At 37.3% G+C, this 10745-nt stretch overlaps 1 protein-coding gene across 1 annotated transcript in view; it reads left to right on the top strand.

Moving 5' to 3' along the window:
- The first annotated feature begins 8178 nt into the window (after positions 1–8178).
- LOC127456245 (sucrase-isomaltase, intestinal-like) overlaps positions 8179–10745 on the top strand; it is a 65852-nt gene continuing 63285 nt past the window's right edge. Inside the window, exon 1 of the mRNA XM_051724640.1 lies at positions 8179–8302. Coding sequence (XP_051580600.1) covers positions 8179–8302 — 124 coding nt within the window. The remainder of the gene's footprint in view (positions 8303–10745) is intronic.

Below are 10745 nucleotides of genomic sequence, written 5' to 3'. Positions count from 1 at the left end.
TGATTGGTTCCTGGGCTTGCGGCGCCGCTCAAAGCAGCCACGCCCCGCTCCAGTGCCATTCTTCCCGGAAGTGCATGAGGAGCTGACGAAAACGTGGGAGGCACCTTTTACTGCTCGGCCCGATTCCGCAGTTCACCCGCTCTGAATACCCTAGATGGAAGGGCGGTCAGGGGCTTTGGGATTCCCCCGGTGGATAAGGCGCTCGTGGTGCACCTATGCCCGCAGAGCGCCGCCACCTGGCGTGGATGCCCTAAGCTCCTGTCCAAGCCTTGTAGGCTGACGTCGTCCCTGATGGGTAAAGCCTACAGCGCTGCTGGACAAGCTGCCTCTGCTCTGCATGCCATGGCTCTCCTGCAGATCCACCAAGCCAAGGCGTTGAAAGACTTTTTTTTCGGAAAAAAGAGAAGGGGAAAAGAGGCCACGACTGGGTTAAGCCTGTCTCTATCTCTTGGGTAGTCGACTTGTCCCCAAAGGGCCATTTGACACTCATAACTATGTTGGGGGAGGTTACGTGTCGACCTGGTGTGCTGTCTATGAGGCACACAGTAGTCTGCCCACCACACACCGCAGTTCACGTAACACAGTTCAGCCAATTGTGGCGTTTCGTATAGGGACCCCTAGTGTCACCACATCGACACAACGTTGAGTGAGTGACAGATAGGGAAAGTCATGGTTACTTGTGTAACCTCTGTTCCCTGATGGAGGGAACGAGACGTTGTGTCCCTCCTGCCACAACGCTGAACTACCCGCTGAAATGGCCGGACCTTATATCGGCTCCTCAGCATAAAACCTGAATGAGTGGTTGCATACCAGCTCCTTTTATACCCGTATGTCCGGGGGAGTGGCATGCAAATACCACTCGCCAATTTTCATTGGCCTTTTATCAAAGACCAGAGGTGTCTCGGGCTCCCAAGAGTGATCCCTAGTGTCACTACATCGACACAACGTCTCGTTCCCTCCATCAGGGAACGAAGGTTACACAAGTAACCATGACGTTTTTTGCTTCCCAGAACAATCCCAGAATGGATATTCTAGCATTCTCTTTTGGTTAGACAGGAAAGTTTTCATTTTTTGTTTGTTACGGAAAATAGAACATTCCCTGTAGGCTTGGAGAACTTTCCCCTAACATTTTCCTAACGTCTATATTCCGATATCCTCTCTGCAACCCTACTCTAATTGTCCTGTTCTGATCCATTGATTATTGTTCTCAAACGGGAACAATACGCTAACATTAGAGGAACGTTCTGTGTTTGCTCTGCAGGTTTGTGGACTCGAGTTGCATGACTTGGACTTGACTTGGACTCGAGTCACAAATTTGATGACTTGTGACTCGACTCTACATAATCTAAGAAGACTTGCGACTCGACTTAGACTTTGACAACAATATCTTGTGACTTGACTTGGACTCGAACCCTCTGACTTAGAAAGACTTTATACCTTCTAAAACCAAAGATCAGAGTTGTACATTTAAAAATGTGCAACAAATCATCGACTAATTTCCCCAATAAACAATTTATTTGATTTTCAAATCTGCATTTCCACACTCCACATTCAACCAATCGGAGGATCAACCAATCAACTTCTACGAGAGTATGACCAAGTTTGAAGATTGCGCATTCAAGGACAACACAGTCAAAATGATACCAAAGGTAATTTCATTTGGATTTAAAGAATACAATATTGAAAGCAACAAAATGACTGCAACATGTAGAAGCTGTGGTTAAAAAATTACAGATGCTATATCAACAACTTCCAATTTTGTGAGGCATCTGAAAACCCACAGACAGAGGTAAATTGAGATTGTTAACTGTCAGCTATGGTTCAGTAGCATTTAACTTTTCATGTTAGCTGGGTTAGCTAGCTAGCTACTTTGTTCCACAGAGCTCAGTGCACTGCAACTACAGTTTTGGCATGAATTATTTTGCCTGTCTCATTGCTGAAACCAGCTAAAAGTTACACTGTGTACCAATGAAGGTTGCCACACATCCCTTAAAATACGAGATCATCCCATATTTAAAGATGAAGATGATGCGTCCCCTAACGAATCAATACAGGATGCGATTTATCCCATATTTATGCTGGTCATATGGTGTCATGGCTAAATCATTCCAGATCATTAATTTAATGTGCCCTTCAAGTGGAGTTGAAAATATTGTACTTATGAGTTACGAGCACAAGAACGATCAAGCAAATTCGTACTTGCGAGTGGAAAACTCAGAATTCTAGATGATACACGAGTTGTTGAGATGGGATGTTGGAAGGGGCATGTCAACAGGAAAAATTATGGAAACTAATGATTTTGCAACAATATTTCAACTTCTTTATTTTAATAATATTAATTTGTTATATATGACAGCCAACTAATGACTCACCAATAATTTGTTAGATACCATGCATTTTTAAATCACATATGTCATGATGCAAGTTTATTTATTTATGTTTATGTTATTTATACAGAAAAAGAGCTTTTGCCATGTCGTTCATTGTGTATTTGTTTGAGTTTGGCTTCTTGCGTATTTTGTTTCCCACTTGAATGCATGACATGTCGTTGTAACGAATGCCGACTCAGAGGTATGAGCTTCCTTGGTCCACTTGAAGGCAGCATAACATTAAGTAGGAAATTTTGCCTGTGGTGGATAAGGGGTCGTCTGAAAACTCCACACATTGTGCTAAAACGGGCTGAAACTGTGGAGTGTGTAATTACTATAGTAATTAATACTCTGACACTAATTTGGGCAAAGAGCACTAATGACTTGTTTAAGACTTGATGCTTAAATTTGAGGACTTGGGACTTGACTTGAGACTTGAATGCAAAGACTGAGACTTACTTGTGACTTGCAAAACAATGACTTTGTCCCACATCTGTTGTTGTGGATGCAGTGCTGGGTAAATTACTCAAAAAGTAATCCATTACAAATTACATATTATTTCTACAATATTTTAATCAAATTACTTTACTGATTCCCTTATGGGAAAAATACATATGACTTGCAATTACTCATTAATGACTATTTTTAAATGTTACAGAAATTCAAAAAGACACATATGAACAGAAATCATGTTTTAAATGTATTCTCAAAAAAATAAAGCTGTTTTTTCAATTTACTTCATTAAAATAAACTAAAGCAACACAGTTCTAGAACATTTAGTCACAACTTGATTGCATTGTTTTCTATCCATTTACATTTTTAAAATGAAAGTTTACTTCATCCATTTGAGTTGGGACTATAATACATTTTTGAGGGCACATTATCCTGCTGAAAGAGGCCACTGCCATCAGGGAATACCATTGCCACGAAGAGGTGTACCTGGTCTGCAAGGATGTTTAGGTAGGTGGCACGTGTCAAATTGATGTCCACATGAATGGCCAGACCCAGGGTTTCCCAGCAAAACATTACACAGAGCATCACACTCTCTCTACCGGCTTGTTGTCTTCCCACAGTGCATTCTGGTGCCATCACATCCCCAGGTAAATGGTGCACACGTACATGGATGTCCACGTGATATAAAAGAAAACGGGACTCATCGGACCAGGCGACCTTCTTCCACTGCTTCACGGTCCAGTTTGCGTGCCCATTATAGGCACTTTCAATGGTGGACAGGGTCATCATTGGCACGCTGACCGGTCTGCGGCTACGCAGCCCCATACGCAGCACGGTTCGATGCACTGTGTTGTGACACATTCCTCCGTTAATTATCATAAAAATTTTCTGTGACTTGTGCCACAGTAGACCTTTAGTCGGTTCGGACCAGACAGGATAGCCTTTGTTGCCCTTGCGCATCGATGATCCTTGGGCACCCAACACCCTGTCGCTGGATTGTGGTTTGTCCCTCCTCAGACCACTGTCAGTGGGTACTCACCACTGCTGACCGGGAGCACCCCACAAGCCTTGCTGTATCAGAGATGCTCTGACCCAGTTGTCTGGCCATAACAATTTCAGCCTTGTCAAAATCACTTAGGTCTTTACTCCTGCCCATTTCTCCTGCATTCAACACGTTGCCTACGAGAACTGATTGTTCACTTACCATCTAATCTACCCAGACCTTGACATGTGGCCTTGTAAGGAGATGATCAACGTTATTCCCTTCACCTGTGAGTGGTCATAATGTTTTGTCTCATCAGTGTATTATTATATCATCATTACCATTAACATTTGCACTTGTAAAAATCTTAATTATTTATTAAACATTAGTCATCACTCACAGAAATACACATTCTTGATTATTTTTTTTTTTATATATATATCTTTAACTAATTTCCTGTACATGATATAACTCATATCACCTTCACTTTTGTACTGAATATATTTCTCCACAGCCAACTCCAAATCTATTCATTCACACATGGACCTGCAGTTCCAATTCAATTCTGGTACCTGAAACTAGAACTGGCAATTCAATCCAGGGTATTGACTCCTTCAGTTTGGGACCTGCTGTCAGCAGTGATAGCTGCTTGCGTTGCTCTTAACCTGATATGGCCATCAAAGCCTGACCGCGAGCGTACAGGTACATCTGGAAAAACTGCTATGCCAGCTCATTGTGGCTCATTGTGCTAGTTTGAGATAAATCATGATGCCGTGAGCAGTAGTTCTAACTGCAGCGTTATCCTCGTGCCCAAGTAGTTTTCATCAGGGTTAAAAGTAAGGTATTAGGCACAAGAGTTTGCTTCAATTTCGAGTTCTTAACAAGAAATAGACACTACTGGTCAAACTTAGCCCCTTCATGTAATACTTGCTGTTGAAGTGATATACTGAAATGATACCTTTTCAGGGTAAAAAAGAGGGTGGTTAGGGGGAGGTGAAATTAGTGACTGGATTGAACTCTGCTCAAGCTCTCAATGAAACATCTACAGTATGGAGCTAAGAGGCTGTCTACAACGAGCTCCTGTACTGTAGCTGTTAAAGTTTTTGCAGTGTTTTAAAAGAGCGTTCCAGGTTTAACTAAAGTTAAGCTCGATCAGAAGTATTTATGGCAACAAATACAATCACATTTTAATCAAACAGCACAATGATAACCCTACGACATTACAGAAATGCAGCTTAATTTACTGTTATAGCATAATTTTCTGTAAAGCTGCTATGAAATGATGTATGTTGTGAAAAGTGCAATACAAATAAAAATGACTTGACTTGTGACAGAATATTGAAAACACAATTTAGACTCATCCCTCATTTTTTATATACAGTATATATATATATATATATATATATATATATATATATATACACACACACTCACACACACTGTATATTATATACATATTATAAAAATATACAGATTTTGATCTTATGGAAAGAAATTGGACTTTATTGAACTTTTATTCACCAAAGTGGCATTCAACTGATCACAATGTATAGTCAGGACATTAATAACATGAAAAATTACTATTACAATTTGAATTATTTTTCTATTTTTTTTAGAACTTCTGAAACTACTTCAAAGAGTTCACAGTGACGGTAAACCCTGTAATCTGGTAAATCAAGTCAAGCTCTTTATTGTCATTGTACAAGTACAACAAAATTATTGTCTTCCACTGGCTTGTGTATAAATTTAGAAAAGAGAGTAGAGATAAGAAATAAATGTAATAAATAAATAAATAATAATACAGAGCAATATAGAATCTAGGAATATCTAAATATACAGGAATGCAGGAAAATAGAAATTTACAACAAACAATAATAAGCATGAAGGTGCTTGAAATGATTAGTCATAGTGAATGAAGAAGTGCAGAACATTATTTGTGCAAACAAGCCTTTGCGTGGAGCATGGTGCATATGTAGAGGAAGATCCAATGTACGATGGTGTGCAAAGTGTTCACAGTAAAATAGAGATATACAACAAATAATATTAGTTAAAATGTTATTAAAAGTTAACATGAAGGTGCACAAAATTAGAAGATCAGATGCATTTTAGACCAGTGCAAAATATTTTAATCATAAACACTTTATTCAAAGACACTTTTATCCAAAGCAACTTACAAAAGAGGAAATGTATGAGGCAGTGCAGATTATTGTTGTGCAAAAACAAGTCTTGTGAATGATGCCGAGGTAGATCAAATGTACAGTAGCAGTGTAGTGTATAGACTGGCCCCATTCACTTCCATTGTAAGTGTCTTCCTGTAACTGCGAGTTTTGATGTTTTGGAAGGAAATTGGTACTTTAATTAACCAAAGTGGCATCCAGCTGATCACAAAGTATAGTCAAGACATTACTGATGTAAAAAACAGCACCATCACTATAAAAAAAAAAAAAAAAAAAAAAAAAGTCCATTTTTGATCAAATCTAGACAGGCCCCATTTCCAGCAGCCATCACTCCAACACCTTATCCTTGAGCAATCATGCTAAATTGCTCATTTGGTACTAGAAAATCACTTGCCATTATATCAAACATAGTTGAAAGCTATTTGGTTCGTTAAATGAAGCTTAACGTTGTCTTTGCGTTTGTGTTTGAGTTGCCACAGTATGCAATATACTGGCATGTCTTCAGGTCAATATTTGGTCAAAAATTGCAAAAAAGAAACAGCTTTCTCTAGAAATTCGTCAGCCAATCATTGTTTTGAGGAATAATTTCTAATTTCAAATCTCCAGGTCAAATGTCAATCCTCTGATCATAAAACAATGCAACTTAATAAAGTTTTAAAGAGGCCCACAAATGACACATGTAATTACTTCATTAAAATGTACTTATTAGTCTGGCGAATCATTTTATGTCTCTAAGCTCTACTCCAATACATCATTAAAAAGAAATGGCACTTTTCAGGCTTAAATCTGAACGTCTCAAGAAACCAGTCTTGTCTAATTGCTTCTTTGAAACATTTTGAAAGAGTTCATGCAATATTTTTGGAAAAGAAAGTATTTTGCAAAATGGTTTTCATTTCACACAGATGTGGGATAAAAACGATCTGAAACTGCTTGCAGGGGGAAATTCATTCAATAGCTTAAAACAGCAAAGGGAGCTATAAAACATTGTGATAAATGGTGCAATGATATACAATAGTCATTTTGTATATATGTCTCTGTTGCTGTAGTTTTGGGTGGATATGGATAAGATCACACTTGTAACATGAACACAAAAGAAATGCTTAGTCATGCCTTACATAAACAAGCAGCACTACATGCAGAATAACATCTGGTTAAGTTACTCTCTGTGAATGATTTCTGAATTGAACACAAAAACAGTTGTCTTGAGAAGTTCCCTTTCATAGCCCTGACCTTTGGAAGATACCCATCACAACAAAAGCAATAGTTGTAAAGCTGTAAAACATAAACACACACACTTTTTTTTTTCTTTTTTTTTTTCTACATAAGTAAGACAGTCCATCTCTTGTCTTCAGCAGTGTTCTCTGACTTGCTCTGACTTCCACACACCCAAATACTGAACAAAAGAAGGAATAAAGGACAGGGAAGGTAAGGCTATATATAGTACATAACATATTACTATGTTATAAAAATAATAAAATAGTATAAATATATTTTATTAAAAAGGACATGTATTTATTATAATTATTATTATTATAAATAGGACAAATGTAATTACATAAGAGGAAATTTATTTAACTTCTCAAAGTAAAAAAAATATTTTTATATTATATTTGTTCCTTTTGTACTTTTTATCTGCAAAAAGAACATTAAGCTTTTTGTGAACCAAATTGTTAAATGGAACAATCATTGTTTAAAAACCTTCAAAATCCAATGTTTTGTTGAAAGAGATAATGGAAGTTAGAGAAGACGATATAAAGTTTAGATTGTTCTTTGTATACCCCTGGCTGATATCTAGCTGAAAACAAATATTTGCTGATGCATTGTAAAATTCCTCTTTATTTCAGCAAAACAAAACATGAGATAATTCACATAAAAGAGAAGATAAACAAAGAAATACTAACAGATTTAATGCTGAATTCTGAGAAATTATGCATTATGGATGTTTCAGGCTGTATCATATTTAATTTTGTCCTGCTATCATTAGTCAACATTGTTATTGGTGGATGTTTCATGCCTCACTTCACTCAATGATGGTGGAACAGGAGATTATACAAGTGGAAAATCTTTTGAACATTGAACGTTTGGATTTCATACACAGAGAAATACAAGGGCATGCATTGTGTACGTCAAGATATGGAAGATGATGAATTATATAATGTTTATGGTTATTTACACAATCTGTTTGTGTGTTGATCAGATGGGAAAGCGTCACTTCTCAGGGTTGGAGGTGGCCCTGATGGTGATGTTTGCACTGGCACTAGTGGTTGCCGTTGCATTGGTCATTGTCCTTGCCCTTGGTGAGCCAGCTGTAATCAAGGAAGGTACGTGATTAGATGCCAATATAAAACACTAAAGTTGAGGCACAAATATACATGATTTAACCCTGCTGGGAGATAAACACATTTAAATATATATGTGATTCCCTAGCAGTAGACAGCAGGGTTTGACAATGGATTTAGCACGGTTGTATGCATCTACAACTTAGGTGTCCAGGTCAATCCTGTACTCTTTTTTAAAATGAATATTCTTTTGTTGTAATTTAAGAAATAACTTTTATAAAAGGGCATACTAAACTCTAAATATGGAAATATGCTCTGGTTCAGATCAGACACTTTAAGGTGCACTCAGTAATTTTTCCTCATTTAAAAGTTTAACTCCTAACATGAATTGTAATTTTGCAAAATATGTAGGAAATCATGACCACTCACATTAAAATGAAGACTCCATTCATATCAGTAACCTTATGAAAGCTGTTTTATTCTACATGGAGAGGGTCCGCTCATGGTGGCTGCCATGTTAGAATCAAATGACCAGCCGAATACTACTTGCTTAATCTCAGTAACTGTCCTGTTATTTGACACTTTCACTCATTAATTAAAGTAATCATGGCTGACTGTGAATGTTAAATTTCTACAATGGCATCTGGAACTGAAAACTATTGGTTTTAAATTATGCTGCATCCAAGCCACTAGGTTTCAATGTAAATCCAACATGACATAAAGACAAAAGTTACTGAGTGCACCTTTAAACTTTTATGCTTATTTTCACAATGGCAAAGACACAACCTACCTGTAACAGAATAGAAATAAAGAGCAAAAATTAGCCATTGCCAAGTAAAACACTGAGAGTAAATTTACATGGCTATGCCGACTTGAAGGTAATTTTGATATTTTTAAACCTTTATTGAAATGTTGATATTCCCATACTGATTTCTGTGACTTTATCATAAAGAATGGAATGATTTACAGTGGAACTATACAACTAATACCACAAAACATCACATTATTCATAAAATCCATAGCTAATACTTGCTGATGTTTGTGCTTTTGTTTTCCCACCATTATGTCTCTTCCTGAAGGATGATGTCATTAAAGAACTTCCAATTGAAACAGTATTTTACATGAAACATGTTTGGTTTGAAACATTTAAATTAGACAAAAGGGTAAAAAATGAAGAAACACTTTAAATATTTCTTTATAAATGGCCAGTTTTTCATTTTTCACATACCTGTAAGTAGGGCAAAAACATGGCAATCATGGCAACATCCGATCAAACCAAATTAGTAACATTTATTTAAAATTCACCCCTTTGCTCACTTAGTCAAGTCACATTTATTTATAAAGCACATTTAAAAACAACCAGGGTTGACCAAAGTGCTGTACAAAAGCAGGTATAGATAAGAGCAGATAAGAAGAGACAATAACAGATAATCACAGGCAGAAAGATAATAGTGATATAAACACATCAGAGTAAGGGTTCAAGGTAAATTAAAGGCCAATGAAAACAGATATGTTTTAAGCATTGATTTAAAAACTGATAGATATGGCGCAGTTCTAATAGGAAGTGGCAGGTTACTGTGATAACACTTAGTTGTGATAGATTAACTACTTTAATATGATTTCCTTCTTTAACTAATTGTGTTTAATATTTTTACCCAATATAATAAGACATACAGTATCTGATGGGGACATGAAAATACACTGCACTGAATGAATGACCCATCTAATGTTTAACAGAGATATTAGACACAAATTATTACCTCAAAATAGTGTTTATTGTGGACTGAGGGCAGAAATATTGTCCTGTGGGACTGCAGCTCCCTAGGAGCATTTTATTAAAGACAAAAATGCTGTCAAGGACAGCGAGAAATGCGAGTCTCAATGTTCCACTAAAGCATAAAGAATACGTCTATCTGCCCTGAAAGTTATCAAGGACGCCCAGCAGAGAAAAATCCAAAGCAGAGAGCACACAACGGCAACGGTGAATGGCTCGCACGGGGACGAGCAAAATCAAGCGTGCTCAGGCATGCTTATTATGACAGCTGTCACTCTCAATTTCAGTTTACTGCTTTGATGTTGGGCAAGTGGTTTATATTTAAAAGCAACAAATTGAGTCCGGGACAACTGCTCTGGGAGGGGTAGTCTCTTTATTTTCAGATGACCTTGTTTTAGGAGAACAGGGCACTAATGGAGATCAGGTTACAAAACAAACAAGTAGATTTTTGGAACACATTATGTGTGGCATGCTACTATGATAATTATAATATAATTAATTGCATTAATTGGTAGTCAGACTGTGTATGAGCTAGGGCTAAGTATCTACACATTGCAATACATTTGTCATGATTCGACATGAAATTGCGGCAAATGTGCAAGAAAGAGTGAAATAGCGAGATCAACTTCAGTCTCTCTTTCCCAGATCTCTTTCCTTTTGTCCAGTACCGCACCTTTTTGTACTTCTTTAGGTGATTCACTTAACGATCTA

The sequence above is a fragment of the Myxocyprinus asiaticus genome, chromosome 18 (genome assembly GCF_019703515.2).
Source record: "Myxocyprinus asiaticus isolate MX2 ecotype Aquarium Trade chromosome 18, UBuf_Myxa_2, whole genome shotgun sequence".
Taxonomy (NCBI): Eukaryota; Metazoa; Chordata; class Actinopteri; order Cypriniformes; family Catostomidae; genus Myxocyprinus; species Myxocyprinus asiaticus.
The sequence above is the reverse complement of the archived record's forward strand: the minus strand, read 5'-3'. Positions and strand labels throughout refer to the sequence as shown.